The sequence below is a fragment of the Cnephaeus nilssonii genome (assembly GCF_951640355.1).
Source record: "Cnephaeus nilssonii genome assembly, chromosome: 17".
NCBI lineage: Eukaryota > Metazoa > Chordata > Mammalia > Chiroptera > Vespertilionidae > Cnephaeus > Cnephaeus nilssonii.
Window position 1 is genome coordinate 18,691,584 of NC_137088.1, and position 23,595 is coordinate 18,715,178.

General features: G+C 41.8%; 1 protein-coding gene across 12 annotated transcripts in view; it reads left to right on the plus strand.

The window, feature by feature from the left end:
• THRB (thyroid hormone receptor beta) overlaps positions 1-23,595 on the plus strand; it is a 289,467-nt gene that overhangs the window by 255,397 nt on the left and 10,475 nt on the right. For all 12 annotated transcript variants that reach the window (XM_079794925.1, XM_079794920.1, XM_079794924.1 and 9 more), the window contains 4 exons: positions 12,457-12,557; positions 14,452-14,599; positions 17,826-18,031; positions 22,124-22,270. In XM_079794925.1, the coding sequence (XP_079651051.1) occupies positions 12,457-12,557; positions 14,452-14,599; positions 17,826-18,031; positions 22,124-22,270 (602 nt within the window). The remainder of the gene's footprint in view (positions 1-12,456; positions 12,558-14,451; positions 14,600-17,825; positions 18,032-22,123; positions 22,271-23,595) is intronic.

Below are 23,595 nucleotides of genomic sequence, written 5' to 3' on the forward strand. Positions count from 1 at the left end.
TATATATATATATGTGTGTGTATATATATATATATATATATATATATATATATATATATATATATATTCCCAAAGTGATTAATGTCAGCTTCTTTGCTAAAGAAAACATGTAAAAAGCTTCCCCTTGGTGAATAAGTACTGCGGCGTTTGAAGTGGGATCATTCTCCCTAGTCCATGTTCAGATTAAAAACTCATTTGAATTTTTCTTGTCATTTTACATTAAAAGTTTATTTAGTTAACTAGAAACATATTTCAGTGAGGCAAACAAGACTATAATGTTGACATGTTAGGATTTGTAAATGTTCATTTCAGTATATTTACTTATCCATCTAAACTGTAAAGAATCTACTTGTAACCATACCAAGCGGTAAGAAGCTAACACTCAAAAAGAAACTGGAACATTTTATATTGCCATTGTGTCCCTAAGGTTTGACATGTCTGCAATCATGTCAAATGAACTCTCATATGAAAGTGAATGAAATATCCTCCAAAATATCCAATGTTGAAACAAGTGCAATATCCATTTATTTTAATAGAGGTTGTAGTTTTTACAGTGCTGCTTAATTTTCTATCAATAGATCATTTCTTATATTACCAAAAAGTAATAAAGAGGCAAACAGGTAGTTCTTAGGGAACTTAGTCGCAACTGCCAGTTAGAAAATACTTTCTAAAATACCTAAATTCTAGTGCAAATATACCAGAAACTTGTTTTTTCTGTGTACTGTGTACAATCTATAGGATATTTCATAGGAAACCCAATTCATGGGTTTCTTAATTTGCAGGTATATGATGCCCATTGAACTTCAAATGTGAATTTCTCTGTGAAATTATCTTAAAACAGAATGTGGTTTATTTGAGGTGGCTCCTATAACAAATATCATTTGCCTTTTTTAATGTGACTATAGTTAATATAGCCTGTTTTAAAAACTGGTAAACAGAATATAAAAAATATATAAAGTGAATCTAAAATCCTTGTTTAGTTTTTACCATATACTGTGTTCATGTTTTCTGTGCTATTCTAGAACTTCCAAATATGAAATATGAAGAGGATTATAGCGTAAAACAAATTCAGACTTGTTCATCTGCATTTTCATTTAGTTTTACATCCTTTTGAAGGGCATTGAATTTCTTATTTACTGTCAGAAGCACACCATGTGAGATAGATTGTGAGCTTTCTATTTCATTTAATATTACACTTTTAAGTAATTTATCTTGGAAAAGAAGTCAGCATTACCTCACTCAACATGCCTGGATATGCCTTTCTTAGTGATGTAGGATCCTAAGACAATATTAGTGTCTGTCTTTCAATTTGGGCATTCAACTATTCTTAAAAATCCCTGCAAAACTTTTCGTGCTTTTTTACTCTCTTTTGTCTTTCCACTGTATTTTCTTCAACCTGCACTGGAAAATATTTGCTTATAAGATGTCAGAATGGGATTCTTTACTAATTAATGTGATGCTTGAACTAGAGGCTAAGACACATTGCGTGTGCATATATTGATGTAATTTCTCAAAGCCATATGCCATTGAAAGGCCACTGCCACCTGCCAAACTCACTAAATCAAAGCAGGCAAATATTCTTAAATGCGCCACTATTTACTGTTACAAGTCTTTAAGTAAATCCCGGTGAAACTAAACCCAGCTGTCAACCATCTCTTAGGACAAAAGGTCGTACCCAACATGTTTATCCATATTGATCCATTATTGATTTTTGCTGTTGCTGAAGGGCATCAGACGTATCTCCTTGAGGGAAAATTAAGACGATAAGCAGGTGTCCAGTGAGGCAGGCCTCATTATTTCAATTGGACCTTTAGTTTCGTGAAATTCATAATTGCTTCATCTGTGTTTGTTGCTGTCGCTACAGCTCTATAAACACTTCACTAATGCAACTGTCTTAACTTTTCATAGTTTTTTTAAGGATAGCTTATTTGCTAGCCTTTAATTCGAGTTTTCTAGTATGTAGAGAATGATCATAATCTTGTTTGTTTAAGGGTATTTATGGATAACAGTGTGGAAATTGGCATGGGAGTAGGTGGAGGGGGGGATAAGTGGTGATGGAAGGAGACTTGACTTGGGGACCAGAACACACAATACAGTGTACAGATGATGTGTTGTGGAATTGGCACCTGAAACCTGCATAATTTTCTTAGCCAGTGTCACCCCAATAAATTCAATAAAAAGGAAAATAAAATAAAAAATGTTAAAAGTGTATTTAAGTACACATCGATGGAATAAAAGAAAGCTACATACAGAACCTAATGTTAAGTCTGGTTATCTTAATGGCTGACTTTAGAATGACTTTTGACTCCTTCTGTGTAATTTTCCTGTTTTTATATTTATAACCAAGAGGAGGGAAAGTCGTCAAGCTTCTGAAGCATTGAGAACACAAACTAAGAAGGAGTCAGAATTCAGTTCATTGAATCAAATTTGAGATAAGACTTCAAGAATCGGTGGGGGAGCCAATGTAATTTCCGCATTGAGGAGGGCTGAGATACAGAATATAATGTCTGTCTTATTTTTCACTATAGAATATGAGAAAACACATATTTAATTTGTAAAAGTTGGAGACAAATTAAAAACACCATAGCTATCACTCAGAATATATGAGCTCCTTTTTTAAACCTATTTTATTTTTTTTAATGTATTTTTTGTCTTCCAAGTAACCTAGCCATGATTTGTTAAGTTAAAATCGGTCGTTGCACCCAGTTCTGGTCGCAGACTTCAGGAGGAAAGGGAACAAGTTTGGAAATCAGACGAAGGGGAGGGAAACTGGCAGCCAGGATGTTGTGTCTTCCTTGTGGCGGTGGTTTCGGCACAGTTAAAATTGATGTCTTTTTGTGGGGGAAGGGAGAGACGGGGGCTGGCTGTTTCCACCAGAAATTCCAATGACATTCCAAGTCCCCAAACAGCTTGAGTCTGGCTGTTCTGCGGGCAGCTTTGCCAGTCAGCCTCTGGGTCTGTTTACACAGAATCCTTCTCTGGAGTGCCTGTCCTGCACAGGATTCTCTGCTTAGCAATGTGCCATCTTCATGGGAATTGCACGTCCCCAGAGCTGCTGGTGTGTTTGCACCAGAGTTGGTGATCGTGTCCAAGAGGAAAAGAATGTCCTGTTTTGGAGCCAGGATCGAGGAAATGGGATGTGCTTGTCCCGTTCGGTTTGGGTTTGGTTTTGATTGCATGTGTTCTGGTTCTTTGTGTTTCAGAGAGAAAAATGGAAAACTGAAACAGAAACTCTACATAAAACTGTTCTTTCTGAATCTGCTTTCATTGCCCCTCGATCTTGGGGACAGGAATCTAAATCTTTGTGTTCCTAGCTCTGTGGACTTTGTGTGAATACTTGGGTAGACATTAGAAATGGAAATTACATGGTAAGGTTGGGGATGTTTGAAGTGACCCACATCAAAAGGCTTGGAATAAAAAGAGGAGTTAAGCTTCATATGAGAAATATGATCTCTACTTACAATTTCCTTGGCCTCTTTAAAGTTAGAGAAGGATTGTTATACCGTAGAGGTGGAGATGGGGAGGTTTTAAAGTCTGCCCAGAGGAAAAAAATGTTGCATGAGAAACAGGTACCCTTAAACGCTAGAAGCATACTCAGTCTAGTGAGAGGCAGGCAGGAAAGGAAACCAAAAATGGAAAGATTTATAAGTCCCATTGCATAATCATTCCCAACCATGAACTTGAATATGAAGCGATCCCATACTATTTCGATTTCTCTTTCTCAACTTTCCCTCCCATCCCCTCTTCTCTTCTTTGTCTCTCCCTCACACCACCACCTCTGTTCCTCAATCTCTTTCTCCCTCTGTTTTCCTTTCTTTCCCCTCTCCGCTCTTCCTCTCTAGTTGAATTTCTTTAAACACATATACAATCATTCCACCCAATGATCTGTCACGGACATCATGTCTTTAAAATGCAATGATACTTAAGAGGTTAATGCAACTGCAGATTTTCCTACAATGCTTATGTAATGGTAAGAATGCTGACGTGAGGTTAGGACTCAAATTAGGCACTGCCACCCATATATTATTAAGATACAACACCAGTTGAGAAAATAGAGCCATTTTGTAGAATACGTAACATACTCTTCAAAAGTTAAATGAAAGTGCCTCTCAGCTCGCAAAAATGGAAGCAAACTAAGAAACAGCAATTGTTTCCAAGCCAAGTCCAAGCTCAGACAAAAACATGAGCTGGCTCTTCTTTATTTTCTCTCTTGTCAAAGGCACGTCCTTCAGAGATGTCATTGGGTGCCCTAACTTCATCCTAGAGCGTGTGCTGCCATTCTTCACAGTGAAAGCTAAGAGCAGAAGTCCAAGGCATGATGAGAAACTGAAGTCAGATGCCTGGCAGGCTTGGGAGAGAATATGGGTGCTGCTTATTTCCTGCATTCAGGTTCATGTCCACCACCTCGCATCCCTTTGTAAATACTTCTCCACAAACTCAAAGCTTTTTGCTCAGCTCCCAGGATTCAAGTGCATTCAGCCTGAGGTCTAGTTGCTTCCCACTCTACCAGGTGCTCTAGTCCAGCTTTTTTTGACCCCATCTTCTTGTACTGATACTACCTACCAGTGCCCACTTAGTATCCATAGGCTTCCTTGTCCAGACCCTCATGACGACGGACGTTCCATGCGCTGTCCTTGGTACTTCCCTCATCTCCAATCCCTCTGTACCAGCTGCTTTATGAATTTCCTCAGTTCTCCTGGAGATTCCCAGAATGTGCTTTCAAGTAGTCACCCCACCCTGACCTCTTTCCATCTCTGCAGATACTTCCCGCCGCATTGTCCTGTCCTCTTCTCCCCATTTACCCCTTGTCTCCCTCAAAGACTTCTGCTTCCAGACACTCAGCGGCAGCCCTCCCCTGCCCTCTGCATCCACCACAGGCTCCTCTTCAACATTCAGACCCTTTTCCATGTCCTGTTAGATCCAACACTAGTTCCACCAACTCTTCCCTTCCCTAATGAGTTCCATTTTCTTTCTGGTTTTGTGCTTCGGTCCACTCTCTCAGCTCCAGAAATCTTGGCCAGTTTTTCCATGTGTTCCTCTCTCTGCCATACTGCCCTCCATTCCTGAATCAATGACACTTTTTCTCCACCAACCACCCACTGCCAGTGTGCATCCTGTCTTTCTCAGCCTGTATCCCTTCAGGTCACTAGCTCAGCTCACAGCCTATCAGCCTCTTCTGTTTACTCACCACCACATTCAAAGGTGGTGCCCCTTGTTTTATGCAATGATGGGAGTGGAAAGGGTCACCCGCAGTGGGCACCAGCTGCCTCTGAATCTGGTGTGCAAATTACCTTTTTAAAAAAGAAAAGAAAGTATATACTATAATGTGTGTTAGAGCAGAGTTTCTCAGCCTGGGCACTATTGACATTTGGGGGCTCTCCTGAGCCTTGTAGGATGTCTACCACATCCCTGGCCTCGATGCACTAAGATTCCAGTAGTACACAACCAACAATGCCTCCAAATATTGCCAAATGTCCCGTTGGAGTGAAAATCGCACCTGGTTGAGAACCACTACATTAAAAGAACTTAATATTTAGAGACTATCTACAGTAATGGATCTTTTGTAATGTGAAAATCCCTCCTTTGATTTCATACTGAAAAGCTTAGATTTCTGCAGATTGAGCTGTTTCTTAATGGAGTAGTACACTTGAACATACATAGACATATATACCTGCAACATGCTACTTACATATATGTGTTATAGGTCATTCCCATAGCCTGAATTTGGGTTCTTTTTGTCATATATGTTTGGTTATGTCCACTCCATCTAGATCATTAGCACCATGAAGTCAGTAACCTCCTTTTCTTCGTTGTGTGATGTGCACACCCACCATGGCTGCAGGGCTTACCTGCAGGGAGACTAGTGCAGCTTCGAGTAGCAATGATGTTATCCGGATAACAATGTAGCTACTCCTTCTCCTTCATGTCACATCAGGCTGAAGAGCTGATAGCCCACATTTTTAGAGCTATAACCTTGAATCTCATTCTGAATGGATTTTCAGATAAAGAAAAAGGCAACTGTTTTTCTCAAACATGCAGGACATGAAATACCTGTGGGTGTTCCGTGTAAGCCCAGTGCCGTAAGTTCACTCCTAAAGCAAAATCAGAGGCAGCTGGCGCCCATTGCGGGTGACCCTTTCCACTCCCATCCCTTTCCGACTCTTCTAATAAACTCCAACCTTCCTGCTTTTCACTCATCCCCTCTCTTAAAACAGAAGAATGATCACATTTGCACCAGAGTTCTAAAACTCTAATGCCTGCAAGCACCAGAGAGCTGATATTGAGAGAGGCTCAGTTGTTTGATAAGGACTGCTTACTTTAAACTTTTCAACCCGCACACACATTGCTTATTTTATAAGAATACTTTTCACCTCCAGAAAGAAAGATATTCTCTTTCATTTTTCTTGAATTACGTTCGTCTTCTCACTTTTGACAAAGATAAAAGTTCTGTGAAATATTTCTTTACTTGTTAAAAGACATAATGCAAGAATAAACGTAAATGGCAACTGACATTTCGCCTCAGAGTTGGGGCACAATAGGGACTGGTGCTGACCGCAGGTAACTAGCAAGTAGGACTCTCTCTTGGGAGAGAGAGTTGTTGCTGCCCTGTGAAAATGTGGGCTCGAGAATGCCAGATCTCCCAATTTTTCACAAGAAGCAGAAAGCTGGGTTTTATGTGAAAGCTCCTAGTTTTAAAAATTGGCTGAGATTTTTAAATCTGCAAGCCAAACACTATAGACTGCCAGTGTATGTACCCTTATGATTAAGATTTTGACTGAAACTCATTATATCCATCTATTCCCTTTCCTGCTGGTTTGCATCAAGTGGTTTAGCTCTAATTATGGATTGAAAGGTTGTGTCAGCTGCTAAGAATTTGAGTCTACAGGGATAGGAAGAAGGAAGGTCCTTCTTGTACATGAAACTGTATTATGCCCAACACTAGCCCTAAAAATTAATACATTATTAATACATTTTTGTTTCAGGAAGTCTTTTTTTTTTTCATCAATAAAGACTGATATATTTTTTCAACAAATATTTATTGGTCACAAAATGAGTACATGCTGGTTATATGGCGGCAACAAAAACTAGACAGAACCCCTGCTCCTGTGGAGATTATGGTTGAGTGGGGAATAGCCTTTAATTAAGTAATCACACATTAAATGATAGCACAGAGAACCATCAAGTTATGTCTACAGTAAGTGCTGTAAAGAAAGATCACATGGGAGGCAGAGTGGTTAAGAGCATGGACTCTGGAGCCTACTATCTAGGTTTGAATCCTAGCTCCACCACTTACTAAGTTATCTCAGGCAAATCTCTTAATTTCTCCATGCTACAGTTTCTCATCTATAAAATGGCTAATAAGACAGCTACGTCATAAGGATGATGTGAGGATTAAATGAGGTCATATTTGTAAAGCATTCAGGACATATCTGGCCCATGGTAAACACAAAGTAAGTGTTTGTATAAAAAAAATATCTATGAGAGCTGAATGCTTTTTGTTCAGGAAAAAAAATTGAGAACGTGAATGTTTATAAATGTGGGTCATCTCAAAAGTCAAAAGTTTTTCCAATGAAAAATAACTGAAACCAGTCTTCCTGGCCTAAATCCTTTCAGGTGTGCTAGGCCTACCTACTGCAGTAGAGTTATTGCTTGTGCTGTTTTGAGTAGTGAGCAATTAATGCTGATGCATCCAAAATGTCGGCCTATTGGCCTTGAATCAGGAGAAAGAATCTAAAACTTGCTTTGCTCCTTCTTCTGCCCTAAGAGTTTTAGATGGTGGAAATCTAGAGTCTCTTGTCATTGTGTTCTCTCCCCTTTGCCCTCCTCTCACCTCTTACCTAGTCCTCCTTTCCCTTCTCTACCCCGCAGTGTCCTAGCGTTTGAAAACTTGGACTCCAGTTTTCTTAATTTGAACTTTTCAACCCACACACACATTGTTTATTTTATAAGAATATTTTTCACTTCCAGAAAGAAATATATTTTCTTTTATTTTTTTCTTGAGTTACGTTTGTCTTCCCACTCTTGACAAAGATAAAAGTTCTGTGAAATATTTCTTTACTTGTAAAAAGACATAATGCAAGAATAAATGTAAATGTGTCTACTGTCCCCCAGCAGCAAGGACCCAGCCAGCCAGGGGGCAAGGTATAAAGTAAAGGTGCTGCACTAGGGCAGTCCTGAGAACAAAAAGGCAATTGCTAGGAGAAACCAAGATGGTGGCATAGGTAAACACCTGAACTTGTTGCCTCGCACAACCACTTCGAAACTACAACTAAAAGACAAAACATACATCATCCAGAACCACAGGAAGGCTGGCTAAGTGGAAATTCTACAACTAGAAGGGAAGAGAAAAACACACTGAGACTCAGAGGAGCTGCAGAAGTAAAGTGCAGAGGCATGGAGGCGCGTGCGCACGGAAAGGGCTGGCAACTGAATACGTGGCTGTCTTTTTCAACCCGGAGGGAGACACAAGCTCCCGACTACTCTGAACTCCAGTTCCGGGCAAGACTCTGGGGACTCAGACTCATACAGGGAGAAACTGGACTGTCTGGCAGTGGGCGGAACTCGAGGGCGGCTTTCTCTCAGAGGTGCTTGCAGCGATTACCAAGGGACACTGAGACCCGGGAGCCTCTTAGGGCAGGGCTGATGGGAAGCCATTGCTGTTTGCTCTGCCCTGAGACTCCGCCCCATCCAAGCTGTGCACAGAGGCTTTTGCATATGAATGGCCTGGTCCTTTGAAATCTAAACTTATCTAACAAAAAGCAGCTGAGTCAGAGGGACCCAGAACATCCAAAAGAAGGCCCAAGGCCCCACAGCAGCTTGCATTGCTTCACAGCTGGGCCTCATCTGGGCACCTCCAAAACCCAAACAAAGAAGAGGAATCTGCAGATCTCTCCATAGCTCCTGCTGGGTGGCCTCAGGCAGAGGCTAAATTTGCACCTTGTTGGAGATCCAAGAGCCAGTGTACCCAGTGGTCAGAGTGGGACCATCCAGATTACAACTCCTCAGATCCATAAGGGACACACTCAGGGGGCAGACTCAGTGAGCATCAAAGCCCCACTGAAGCAAGTCTTGCCTCATAAGGGTGTCTCCAGCACAGAAGTTCTCCCATCATAGACACAGCTGATCCTCACAGCCAATTGGCCTGGAGGTCAATTCCTCCCAGTGATACCAACAACAATCAAGGCTTAACTACAACAAGACTGTGCACACAGCCCCCAAAGGGGTGCACCAAGAGTGTCCACCTCAGGTAACTGGGGAGGCTGAGCCACTGGGTCCTATAGGACACCTAGCACACAAAGCCACTCTTTCAACACAGGGAAGCAGCCAAAATGCGAAGACAAAGAAGCAGGTCACAAATGAAAGAAATGGAGGAAAGCAAACTACAGGATATAGAGTTCAAAACCATGGTTATGAGGTTTTTCAAGAATTTTCTAGGAAAAGCCGATAAATTTAGTGAGACCCTCGAGGATATGAAAAAGGACCAACTGGAAATTAAGCATACACTGACTGAAATAAAAAATAATATACAGAGACCCAACAGCAGAATAGAGGATCGCAAGAATCAAGTCAAAGATTTGAAATACAAAGAAGCAAAAAACACCCAACCGGAAAAGCAAAAAGAAAAAAGAATCCAAAAATATGAAGATAGTGTAAGGAGCCTCTGGGACAACTTCAAGTGTACCAACATCTGAATTATGGGGGTGCCAGAAGAAGAGAGAGAGCAAGATATTGAAAACCTATTTGAAGAAATAATGACAGAAAACTTCCCTCACCTGGTGAAAGAAATAGACTTACAAGTCCAGGAAGTGCAGAAAACCCCGAACAAAAGGAACCCAAAGAGGACCACACCAAGACACATCATAATTAAAATGCCAAGGGCAAAAGACAAAGAGAGAATATTAAAAGCGGCAAGAGAAAAACAGTTAGTTACCTACAAGGGAGCACCCATACAACTGTCAGCTGATTTCTCAACAGAAACTACACAGGCCAAACGGGAGTGGCAAGAAATATTCAAAGTGATGAATAGCAAGAACCTACAACCAAAATTACTCTACCCAGCAAAGCTATCATTCAGAATTGAAGGTCAGATAAAGAGTTTCACAGATAAGAAAAAGCTAAAGGAGTTCATCACTGCCAAACCAGTATTATATGAAATGCTGAAAGGTATTCTTTAAGAAGAGGAAGAGAAGAAAAAGGTAAAGATAAAAATTATGAACAACAAATACATATCTATCAGCAAGTGAATCTAAAAATCAAGTGAATAAAAAATCTGATGAACAGAATAATCTGGTGAATATAATAGAATCAGGGGCATAGAAAGGGAGTGAACTGACAATTCTCGGGGGGAAAAGGGTGTGGGGGATGCGGGAAGAGACTGGACAAAAATCGTACACCTATGGATGAGGACAGTGGGGGGGTTAAGGGCATGGGGTGGGGTGGGGTGGAGGGGAGCTATGGGGGGAAAAAGAGGAACAACTGTAATAATCTGAACAATAAAGATTAAAAAAGAAACAGAAAAAGAAAGGCAGTTGCTGTTTTGAGGAAAGATTTTGTGAAGTGGGGGCCTCCAGGGCACCTCAGCTGGAATTTGTGGACACAAAGAAAGAATACCTTTAAGTTAATGCTGTTTCAAGTTTGTACCAAGTGTCTTACACAAGAAGCCCATACATGTTTGTTAAATAAAGGGACAGACGGATGGATGGACGGACGGGTGGATGGATGGATGGATGGATGGATGGATATATTGTTTACCAGAGGGTTAAAGGTTAACATGATGCAAAATTTGGTGCCTAATACTAATAATCAAATGTAAAAGGAATCAGAATTCGTATGTTGGGAAAGACTAAAGAATGAACCATTCAAGATTTTTGAAGTATATAAAGAAATGACGTAGGAAAGGAAGTACCAGTGAGAAAAAGCTTAACTCAGAAGGATCTGTGCTGTGGGATGAACTGAGGAGGTTCAATTTAAATTGGAATAATAACTAAACATGCTGATGATTTAGCTTCCTTATGGGGTGTCAAAGTATAGGCTGTGTGTCCAGAAAACTAGTTATCAAACTGTAGAATTGGGGGAAGGGGGGGGAGGTTTATAGTGAACATGGTCAGAGATGCTCTGGACTTAACTAGCATTTTCCAATGGACTTTAGTGGTCAGTCTTTATGAATCAAAAACAATGGGTGTATTTGTGTATTAGTTCCTTACCAAGTCCAGGTTTTTTAAATAAAAACTACACAAATAAGACAGTTTGTTATAGAAAAATTGGAAAACACAAATTAGCAAAACATAAATTTACCTATCATTTCTTTGTATGGGTGGATGCCCCAAAACTGTGTTTGGAATGAATCAATGCCTAATGAGTTTTCCTGTAGATTTTGTTAGTATTTCTTATTAAATTTGAGTGACTGTACCATCCATTACCTAGCAGATAGTGGTATACAACTTTGGGGTTGGGGGGTTTACAGTTATGCAAAGGAGAATGATAACCAGCAAGCAAAGACTCTTGATTGGCATGAACAGTGGTCTCTATAGCCCAAAGTAGAAAGTTGAACAAGTTGTGCAAAATTCAAACTTCAAATTTTCACTTCTGGTGATGGTATCTTAATCAGACTGGCCTGGACATAGTGATTTTTATGTGGGGAAACAGTCATGCCCTTAAGCTCTCCTTAGTAATGTCTCACTGTATTAAACCTAGTGATCAGAGCAGAGTCAAACACACACACACACACACACACACACACACACACACACACACACACACACACAGCATCAAGTCTAGCTGATTCGAGAGCATGCATCTCCCCAGATCACTAGATCTTGGATGAGCTTGAATCTACTGTTAATTTCTAGGGTGACCCTAAGGAAACCCAAACTTCTGAAGGCCTGTTCACCTCAAAAGAACTTGATGATCTCCCAGGACCTTTCCAGCTATAAAGCGTTCTGAATTTATTTCCATGGTGCCGTGATTTCAAAGTGAATCAAGCCCTCTAAGAACAAGGTCTAAAATAAACAAAAAGAATGTGTTGTCCAGAATCCAGAGCACTCAGTGTCTCAGATCCTGGCTCGACAATCTTTGGGTCTGTTCCCACTTGTACAGCAAGTGTGAGCACACTTATTTCCAAGGCATTCTGAAACCCTGGGCCTCATAAGCTCTGTAAGTGTGAGATAAGATGCCAGATAAGGTTAAGATACTGGAGAAGTATATTGTCAGGGAAAGAAAGACTTTTAAATGTTTTCTTGTTAAACAATTTATTTACCTTTTATATTAAAATCTCAACGATCAGGAGATATAGATCCTAAAGCAAAAATTATATTAAAATGTATAAAATAATTGTCTTGCCTCCTCTCTCATCCATGTTACCTCCTGTCTTCTCCTTATCCTCCTCCTGGCTGTAGTATGTCTTTGACTTGAACACAATATTATTTTCTCACATCCTTCTTTTTTCCTCCTTCACAGGGTACATCCCCAGTTACTTAGACAAGGACGAGCTATGTGTGGTGTGCGGTGACAAGGCCACGGGCTATCACTATCGCTGCATCACGTGTGAAGGCTGCAAGGTAATTGCCCGGGGCCCTCAGTAGCCCAGTCCAGCCCTAGGCCCCTCCCACCAGGATGCAACCTTACGTTTCAGTTCAAATTAGACCCAATTTCCAGCATTCCTGGCCTGTGATCCGCCTGGTGTCTGGTAGTTCTCTATTTTTTGGCATGTTCAAGAACTAAATTTTTTTTTCCAAATCAAAAATAATTAAATGAATGTTTGGGAGAGTGTGATGTCTGTTTTTTTTTTAGAAAGGGAGATAATAAAAAGAAATAAACAAAGTTCTCCCTTTGAGTTTTAAAATGCATAGATATGACATGTTATCATCCCAAGAAGTTATCATTTCTCCTCCTGTTTTATTGCCAGTGTTTCGAGGAGACAGGGTTCGCTCTGCCCCAGGCTGTTTGCTGCTGATGTGGAGTCTAATTCCTGGGTTCCAGGCCAAGATCCAGCATGTGGTTCCCATGTGACTTTGGACAAGTGATTTAACCTGTCTGAGGCTTCATTTTCCAAACCCCACAATGGAGATACTGAGTCCCTACTTCATAAGTTGTAGATGAGATAGAAGATATGTGTACAGCACTTTGCAATGAGCCGCTCACAATAAGTGCTCTGTGCCATTATCAACTCCTACAATATTTAAGTATATTTGCTACGACTTAAGTATCATGTCCAGAAAGGTTCTGGTAGAACACACCCTTCAGAGTGTTACATAAGCCACCTAAGCCTGGAACTAAATGGTATCCTCAGAAAATTTCACAGTGGCATTCTCCCATGCCTTAAGAAAGGAAGAAACACATTGAACTTAGGGTGGATGTCTGTGGATACTGGAGAAAAGTAGTGTGGCTCAGTGGTTGAGCATCGAACTATGAACCAAGAGGTATTGGTTCAATTCCTGGTTAGGGCACATGCCCAGGTTTCGGGCTCAGTCCCCAGTAGGGGGCATGCAGGAGGCAGCTGATCAATGATTCTCTATCATTGATGTTTCTATCTCTCTCTCCCCTCTTCTTTCCTCTCTGAAATCAATTGAAATATATATATATTTTTTTAAAGAAAAAGAGTATGATGAAAGGAAAAACCCTAATGCAATGAGTTGTGGGGAAAATGTGATAGAGAACCTGAAATTTTCTACTCACAAATGTACTTTTTTTTTACATATATTTTTATTGATTTCAGAGAGGAAGGGAGAGGGCGAGAGAGATAGAAACATCAATGATGAGAGAGAATCATTGGATGGCTGCCTCCTGCACGCCCCACACTGGGAATCGAACCTGCAACCCAGGCATGTGCCCTGACCGGGAATCGAACCGTTACCTCCTGGTTCATAGGTCAACGCTCAACCACTGAGCTACACCGGCCGGACTCCCCATGTGCTGTTGTTTCAAGGATGATCTGAGCTGATCATGGCTATCTTAAGAGTTAAAAACAAGAACTAAACTAAATCTCTAAAGGCAGTTATATTCGTTTAATTACTAAATGATTAAATTATGACACCAAAGTATTGCAAGTAAGTTTCCAGCTCTTTTATTCTCCATTAAAAAGTACAGCAAATCTCCTCATAGCTTAATTTAGCAGCATAATTATGACACTGTATGAAATGAAATAACATAATTTATTTATATTACTCAATGTTTAGAAAGATAAAAGCAAACACTAGATTTTTCCCATTAGCCTCTTTTCCTTGAATAAATGCCAAAAAAAAAAAAGAGATATTAACTCTGTAGTCCTGTGACATCTTCTTCAGTTCAGATTTAGAATTCTTTAGATTCACTTTGATCCAACTGTCCTATATGTGAATAAGTAGAGCTACAGGCCCAAAACTATCCATCACAGCTCTGTGGACATGAGATTCTGGAGTCATGTATTTCTAGAAAACATGAAACTGTTGTCTTGGGTCTTTCTTTATCATGTAGGGTTTCTTTAGAAGAACCATTCAGAAAAATCTCCATCCATCCTATTCCTGTAAATATGAAGGAAAATGTGTCATAGACAAAGTTACACGAAACCAGTGCCAGGAATGTCGCTTTAAAAAATGCATCTATGTTGGCATGGCAACAGATTGTAAGTAATCTTCTTCCTTTGCTTTATATTCAAGGGGTGTTGATTGGGGAAAGGTTTGGCTCAAGGAGATCAGCCAAGCAGAAAATCGAGCAGGAACCCATGTGGACAGAGGGGAGACACCTAGCATTCCCGCAGTCATTGCTGGGTAGTTTCCACCCAACCCCTCATTTATCAGCTCCTAACTCTCCAGGTCTCCAGCTGATGGGTGAGGGAAAGTGATTAAATTATACCTTCATGCTTGCAAGACTGTTTGCAATACTCTGTCTGCATTGAAGATTATAAATGAGAGGTCTTGTCCATTCACCTTGCTAAGGTCTAATTTTACACACAACATTCATGTGGGGAGAACCACATGGATGACTCCTACTCGTTTTCAAAAGCAGACACAGGAATTTATTTTGTGGCCATTTTCGGAGACAGGGCACTGGCAGAAAACATCGTGATCAGAAATTTCTGAAAAATGCGAAACTGAGTGCTATTGCAGGAGTCACCCTGCTGTTGGTTGGTGATTATATTTTTAGCCTTAAAAACATTCCTAGCTGAAGTCTTCCTACCCAGTTTTCAAAGTGCCACAGCATATGGTGGTGAGATTAGCTGCCGTTTGGGTCTCTTCTCCCCACACTGAGTAGGGGATTTACACCATCGGCTTTAATTAATCTAATAATAAAATAAGGACTGTGTCATTCTGAACGTGTGGCTTCTCTTTTGCCAGGCATCAGGGTTAATGATCTCTCCTGGCATAAAGTTTTTGCACATCAATGAAGGATTCCAACCTTTAGTTTTAAAAAAAGGAAGGAAGGGGAAAAAATAAAGGAAAGAAAGAAAAAAGGAATGCATCAAGGATTTTTTTTTTCCCCCTTGAAAGAGGAAGTCATCATGGCTTATGTTTATGTGACTAACAGGGTTCTTTCAGCTACGACAAAAATATCTGTGGAATGTTCTGGTTTGCCCATTAAAGAAGACAGAATGGGGAGTTTTTAAAAGGAGGAGGGTTGTGTTAGGGTGTTAGGCTGCAAATCCAGGGTTAATCCCACCTCCTGCTGAGTGTATTGTCTTTATCTTTTAAAGGCTTTTAGCCATTGCCAACAATATGCCTGACAAAGGTATATGAAAATGACTGACCTAGAACCAAATACTTAGATCAGGTGTCCTCGAACTTATTAAACAGGGGGCCAGTTCACTGTCCCTCAGACCGTTGGAGGGCCGGACTATAGTTTAAAAAAAAACTATGAACAAATTCCTACGCACACTACACATATCTTATTTTGAAGTAAAAAAACAAAACGGCAAATACACCCGCATGTGGCCCGCGGGCGGGCCGTAGTTTGAGGACGGCTGACTTAGATGTGCCACTAAAACGAACTGTTATTATTAAGTATCCATTTCATTGTTCTATTGAGAACTTAAAGATATGAATGTTAATGAGGTTTAAAAAAAACTCAGTGTTAACCTAGACTGGGTGGGAATCCATTCTGAGTGCACCTTATTTGCTTGTGAAGTATTATTATAGGAGCTCAGGCTTTAGAATGAGAAAAATTCTTGGAGTCCCAGGTCTGCCACTTACCAGCTGTGTGGCCATCAGACTTATCTCTGGTTTCCCTTCTGTGAAACGATCACCTACTTTGCAGGTTGTTTGCAGGGTCAAACTAGATAATGCGTGTCTGATGCAACCATCCCTGGCACAGTGTATACATTTGGTAAATGGGGTTATGAGTAAAGCCCCCTCCCTCTTCTCTCTTTAATGAGTGAACTACAATGACTGAACAGGGCTCATTCATATTTCCCACACTTGTCAATCCTCACCTGATGTTGGTGATCTAATCAAATCTAGGTGATTATTCTGTTTGCAGACTCGCTGAGCACCTTTGGTTCTCTTCTTCCTTCTGTTTGCTTTTTCCTTTTCCTAGCAGGCCACACCTTCATCAAGAAATGGCCCTAGGACAATGATGTAGGACTGGAGTCACATGTCCTGGGTCTTGTCTTGGCTCTGCCATGAACTTGCTGTGTGACTTTAGGCCAGTGGTGATCTCTCTGGATCAACTTCCTCCTCTGTGGAAGGAAAGAGTTGGACTAGATAATATCTAGGGTTCCTTCTAGTCCCAAAAGACCATAACTCTATATTGGTAAATCTCAGCCTTTCCATTCCACGGATAGTTACTAAGAGTCTGGCAAAACGGGTTTGTTTTGGAAATTAACCACAGAAGTATAGATTTCTTATTTCCCTTCTGCATAAATGATAAAAATCATGGCTGCATTTACTGAGCACTTTTAATACATTGTCACATTGACTACACTGTGAAGTGGATATTATTGATCCCATTTTATATAGGAAGAAATGTAAGCTCAGTGAGCCTAACTAACTTGCCAGAGGTCACACAGCTAGAATGCAGTCGTGTCAGGATTCAAACCCAGATCTTTCTAGATGACAAAGCCTGGGCTCCTTTGCCACCAATAAGGGTTGACCAGGTAGAGAGTAATGCAAAGTGAGTACTTGTGAAACCCAAGAGCAGCCTGGCTACATTCCAATTATTCCTTACTAGAGGCCCAGTGCACGAAATTCGTGCACGGGTCGGGTCCCTAGGCCTGGCTGGCAATCAGGGCTGATTGGGGCCTTCAGGCTGCCGGCCAGGGCCTTCCTCCATTCTGCGCATGTCATAGTGAGCAGTCAAACTCCTGGTCGGTCAAACTCCCAAGGGGACAATTTGCATATTAGCTTTTTATTATATAGGAAGGGAGCTAATGAGGAGCTGGAGGAAGGGATCATCAATGTCCCATTTATTGCTACAGAACTTTCTTTAACCTCCTAAGTTCTCTTAGTAAGGAAGTCCTTACTAGGAGCCGTTTGGAGGGAGGAAGGGAGTTATAGAAACTGAAAGAGTGAATTCAGATGATTGGCTAGACAGACTCATCTGGGAAACTGTGGGTAGGATAGGTTCGTCCTCTCCCTGCTTCATTTTTATTTAGGGCCACCTTCTGAGTGATTGGGATGCCCAGTGTCCAACCAGCTTTGTTTGGAAAAGCTGGCTAGGCACTGGGAGTTTGGCGCCTGGGCTTATATTGGACAATGGCTAGTCAATGGCAGTGTGCTGTCCAGGGAGAAAACGCCCCAGTGTGACCCACCCTGTGGGCCCCACCGAGCCGTCTGCGCACCAACGGTCCTGGGACATGCAGTCTGCCACGTGTCTAGGAGTATCTGTGTGTGTGTCTCCCTCTCTCCTTCTCCCAGTGGTACTGGACGACAGCAAGCGGCTGGCAAAGCGGAAGCTGATTGAGGAAAACCGGGAGAAGAGACGGCGGGAGGAGCTGCAGAAATCCATCGGGCACAAGCCGGAGCCCACCGACGAGGAGTGGGAGCTCATCAAAACCGTCACCGAAGCCCACGTGGCCACCAATGCCCAAGGCAGCCACTGGAAGCAGAAGCGGAAATTCCTGGTGAGGCTCCCAGCACAGCTGAATAGCGGCTGCGTGTCGGCACTTTCTGCCTCATCTCACTTAGTCCCCACAGCCCTGGGGGGTGAGGTGACCAGTTCATCTTACTGAGAAGGACTCGGCAGCGCTGAGAAGTCAGGCGATTGCAGAGCCAGGAATGGAATCCAGGTCTCTCTGAGAGCAAGGGTCCCTCCTGGCGCTACTGTTTGTGGGTCCCTAGATTCCAGAGCAGTTCCTAAGGCCACATTATCTGTTTGCTTTTGCTACTAGCCGTGGATTAATTAGTAAATTTATTACCTGCCAGCTTTCCCTTTTATGCTCATTTCTTCCCTCAGATGCCCACTTACATATATATTTAATCCACTAAGCTCACTCCAAAATATTCCCTTCAGAATAACCCCCAGAACAAAGTATTCCTTATCTCAAATGCATTTTTATGTCAGTAGAAGTCAAAATGTTTAGCTTAAATTCTCTCAAGGCCAGAAAGACAATGGGAAGAGGAAGTAGGGATGGGGGTAAAGAGGGGGCATTAGAGAAAACAGTGTCGTTGTTTGATGTTTTTATAAAAGTAGCCATTGTGAAAGTCCTTCCCACTCATTTCTCCTTTGAACTTCGCAATGCTTTGAGGCTGGAATTACTATCCCATTTTACAGATATGCAAACCAAGCCAAGGCCTTCAGTGGCTCACCCAATATCATGTTACTAGAAAGTGGCTGAGCCAGGCCCAAGGCCAACTCAGGTCTTCTGCTTCCAAGTCCTGGCCCTCCACCCACCTCACCAGATGGACTACCCATCCCACCACCAGCTGGTGTTTGACCATCACAGAGACGGACCCTACTCTTGGTTTATGACAGGAACCCTTCATGAGTATCTCACTGAGCCCATCAGACATTCTATGGGTTTATTTTTATCTCCAGGGTACATGAGAGTACCTTTCCACCCGAACAAGAAGGTATAATGGTATAACTGTCCTCCTACCTCAACATCACCATTATAATGGGATTGGTGTGTGTGTGTGTGTAGGAAATTTGGGGAGAGGGGAATCTTACCCATAATTCACTTTGTTGACGACTTCCACCAACAATGTTAGCAAACATGATTCTAAGAGCTGACATGAAATGTATATTATTTTTAGCTGCTTGATCTACAAATTGCCCCCTCTTGATCCAAATACAAATAACCACTCCTTTAGGCCATTTTTTCCTTAGAGGAGTGCTGGGAGAGATCAGAATGCTTCCACTGTCCCATCTATCTCTACAATGAACTTCATTTCTATCAGCCAATCCCCTTCTGTGCCTGGGATCACTCCTGCATCTTGGGGAGCGACCATGTTCCATTCAGCATTGTAACCAGGGTCTGCCACATGTGTTGTTGAAATTTGTGGTAGCTCTTCTCCAAGTTGGCTGCCATTAGATTCTTTCTTCCTTGTATACACAGCCCATTCTCCCATGAAGAGGTAGAGTCTATTTTTCTCTCCCTTTGAATCTGGTCTATGATTCCTTTAAACAATGGATTTGGGAAGAGTAACCACTCAGGCTGAGTCATAAGAAGCCTTGTAGTTTCCATTTGATTATCTTGGAGGGGGAAGCTCCCTTGTCTCTCTGAGGGAAGCTAAATGCCATGTAAAAAAAAAAAGCCCACCTACCCTGAGAACTGCCATGCTGTAAGGAAGCCCAAGCTAGCCATGTGAAGAGGTTCTCAACCCAGGCACCAGAAATGTGAGTAAAGAAACCTTCAGATGACACCAGCTTCTAGTGCCATATGATGACAATTGTATGAGGGACCCCAAGTGAGAACCAACTACACAACTGAGACCATCAACCCCCAGAACTCTGAGAGAGAGTAAACATGTGTTGTTTTTAAGCCACTAAGTCTTGGGATAGTTTGTTACGCAGCAATGGATAACCAGAACAGAACTCAATAAGTATTTATTAAATAGAACATACAGTTCCACCAGCCCATCCTCAGAGAGGGTACAGTTAAGCCATGTTTCAGCCAGGTTACAAATACATATTTACAAATATTCCTTGCAGAAGGATGACCTCGATTGAGTACTTATGCTCAGGATGAAATTTTCACTCTTTTGGTTGGTGAATTACTCCTGCAAGGACATTAGGACTCCTTCATTAAAGTCAGCTTTGCTAAATGGCATTCATGTCCTGAATAGGCTTCTACACATTAGGATTTGTGTCTTCTATGTAGTAAGACCCCCTTTTTTTTGCTTGCAACACTGCTATGCATGTTATTTCATTTATTTTCATGTGATAATGGCTCATCTTGCTCTGAAATAGAATTTGAGGAAGCCTATTATGCTAATAATAGTATAGTAATGTATCAAAAGGGATTAAAATATATTTTCACAAAAGCTAGAAGTATTCATTTATCTGAAATGGGTAAGTTTTTACTCCCCAAAAGAGTTTCTTCATCGTTTTTTATCCTAAGACCAGGATTCAAGTCAGAAATAGAGAGACTGGTGATTTCACCTGGGTTTCAAATCCACATTTGTGCTGAGAAATAAGAGTCATTGGCAAATAAGCACTTTTGCAAAAGCCATGCAGATTTTCCTAATTCTAAAGCCACACTGTACAACTGTTTCCAAAAACACTTCCATCATATAATTTTCTAGTTTTCTCCATCCACTCAAATGCTCAATTTAATCACCAACGATTTGCAAGTGATGACAGTGATGGTGAGGAGTCCATGTGGACTGAGACGGGAACAAGAAGTCTCTGGTGCCAGACAAGGGAAAGCAGTGTCTCCCCACCAAGGGTAACTCACTTTTACCCCTCCCAGGGGCAGCGAGATGTTTGGTTTGGAGTGAACCCTCCATACCAACAACATTATTGTCTATTGACATTGTGTTATTATTGTGAGTCGACATGTGTTACTATTCTGACCCCTTAGTTCCCATGCAAAGGGATGGCTTTGAATGGATTTTTCACCCAAGTATAAAATGTGACCATCAGAACCAGGGCCTGCCTGCCCTGCTTTTCCCCTGGCAGAGCTACTGTCTGATTTCTCACATTCTTCAATGGGGTAGCCTTGAAAAAGGAACATGAGCAAAAGGTTCAAACAGGATGAATGACTTGGCTGTATGTGGTCTGTGTGGACAGATCATAAGACAAGTGCAATCAACTCAGGAAGGCTTCTATCACCCAAGCAGGAAGAACTGATGACAATGAAGATACATGGAGGCCACACCATGGCAGGCACCGAATGCCAGGCTAGGGAGCTAGACAGCTCCCGTGGGCATTGGGAGCACAACCACCTGGGGGCTTGCTACAATGCTGACTCTGCACACTTGGGTCAGAGGAGAGAGCTAAGATTCTGTATTTCTAAGAAGTCCCCCAGTGACACCCAGGCTGCTACACCACCCTTTGAGCAGCAAGACCATGGCTTGTTCTTAGGCAAGTGAATAGCAGAGAAGTGCCCTCGGGACATTGAATACTAGTAAAATCCCCCCTCTGCCGGAGGGTGTGCCAAGTGTGCATGGCTCAGTTCCTATAGGCAGTCTAGGACCTCCTCAGCCTGCTGTGACCTCCTCCAACTGGAGTCTGTAAGCAGACAGGATGCTGAGCCCCAGCTGGGTGGGAAACAAGAGAGAATCCACAGGGTGCTGTCTGCTGGGGCTCCCGCACCCCCGCTCCCTTACTGCACACGCTGAGCCCACCTCGCACACAAAGACACTCATCGGAATGTGCAGCACTCTGAAAATGCCCTAGAATGTATGTCACCTGGTGTGAGTATACACCCTTTGTGCTTTCAGAGGTAGAGCCCAAATTCCTCTTCTCTCTCTCTCTCTCTCTCTCTCTCTCTCTCTCTCTCACACACACACACACACACACACACACACACACACACACACACACACACCAATCCTGTGAACAGTATCACTGAGGCCTGTTACAGCAATGGCCAAGACATATATCCTTGCTCAGAGACATACAGGGACAACTCTACACTTTGTTAATAAACTGGGTGAAAACTGCAAACTGTACAGATTGGCTGTCCAGAAGAGATTTTTCTTCCACATCAGAAGTAGCATAAAGGTCCTTCAACTTCATCATTTAACTCTTTTTTGTCTCTCCTCCTTAGCCAGAAGATATCGGACAAGCACCGATAGTAAATGCCCCAGAAGGTGGAAAGGTTGACTTGGAAGCCTTCAGCCATTTTACAAAAATCATCACACCAGCAATTACCAGAGTGGTGGATTTTGCCAAAAAGTTGCCTATGTTTTGTGAGGTGAGGAATGATGGTTTTTCTTCTGCATTTTTTTTTCATTGTAGTTCCATCAATTTCCAGGAATACTGAGTATTATTTATAATTTAATATTACCTAGTAGGGATAGTCCTATGCAAGTAATGTCAGTTCAAAATGAAAATGCACTCTTTCGTTTATACTTTCCCACCCTCTCTACTCAGTCATCATTCATTAGCTTCTCCACGTGAGGTCGATGAAGATCCTATTCATCCACCCGAATGCAGGCATAGGAAAAGATGATAGCAATACTTGCATTTATTCAGTACCTACGACGTCCTAGTTACCATGCTCAAGTATGCCTACATTAAATACAATTCTTGTAACAGATCTGCAGGGTGGTTTAATTAACCCCATTTCACAGATGGGGAACTTTGAGGTCGAAGTGATTAACTTATCTATATGTGGGGCAATGGTTTGAGTCTTCGTCTATATTCTTTTAACTATATACCCCAGCAAGATGGCTGTGTGGTTGCCTTTTAATCCTCAAGAATAGAGGAGGACCCTTACAGAGCAAAGATTTTAAGATCTCCTTAAGTCCTCTCTCTTTCCTTATAAGCTCACCCTTTCTTGGCCCATCTTCAGGGCACCTTGAGGAGCTCACCTACCAAATGTCGTAGACTTGCCCTGTGGGACACTCATCCCTAACGTTAGCAGTTCTGCCCTGTGGTAGCTGAGAGCATGGGTTCTGCAGTCAACTGTATGGGCAAGAATCCTTGATGAGTTATTAAATGTCTTCAAACCTTGGTCAACTCATCTTTTTTTTTATATATGTATTTTTATTGATTTCAGGAGGAAGGGAGAGGGAGAGAGAGATAGAAACATAAGTGATGAGAGAAAATCACTGATTGGCTGCTTCCTGCACGCCCCCTACTGGGGATAGAGCCCACAACCCCAGGCATGTGCCCTTTACCGGAATTGATCCTGAGACCCTTCAGTCCTCAGACCTAACTTATATCCAGGATACAGGTGTCTGACCCCCAGAGCCAAATCAGTTAGGGCTGGTCATCTCATCTTTAATGAGACTCATAATAGGATCTACCTCTTAAAAGTGTTGAGACGTTGATATGGGATAGTTGGTGCTTTGATAGTTCCTGGTCATAAGTATCCCATAATTTTAGCTGTTAATATTATTATTATTTCGTTCATTACATTACCATCTTGCCTCTACCTTCTTTTTTTAATCAAGTGGGGTTGTGTTTTCTGGAAATTTTTTCCTTTGAAAAACCCCATCAGGTGCCAATCCATTGCTCTTCACATCTCCAAGGGAACCCAGAAGAATACCAGATAGACAGGACCACATAGTGCTG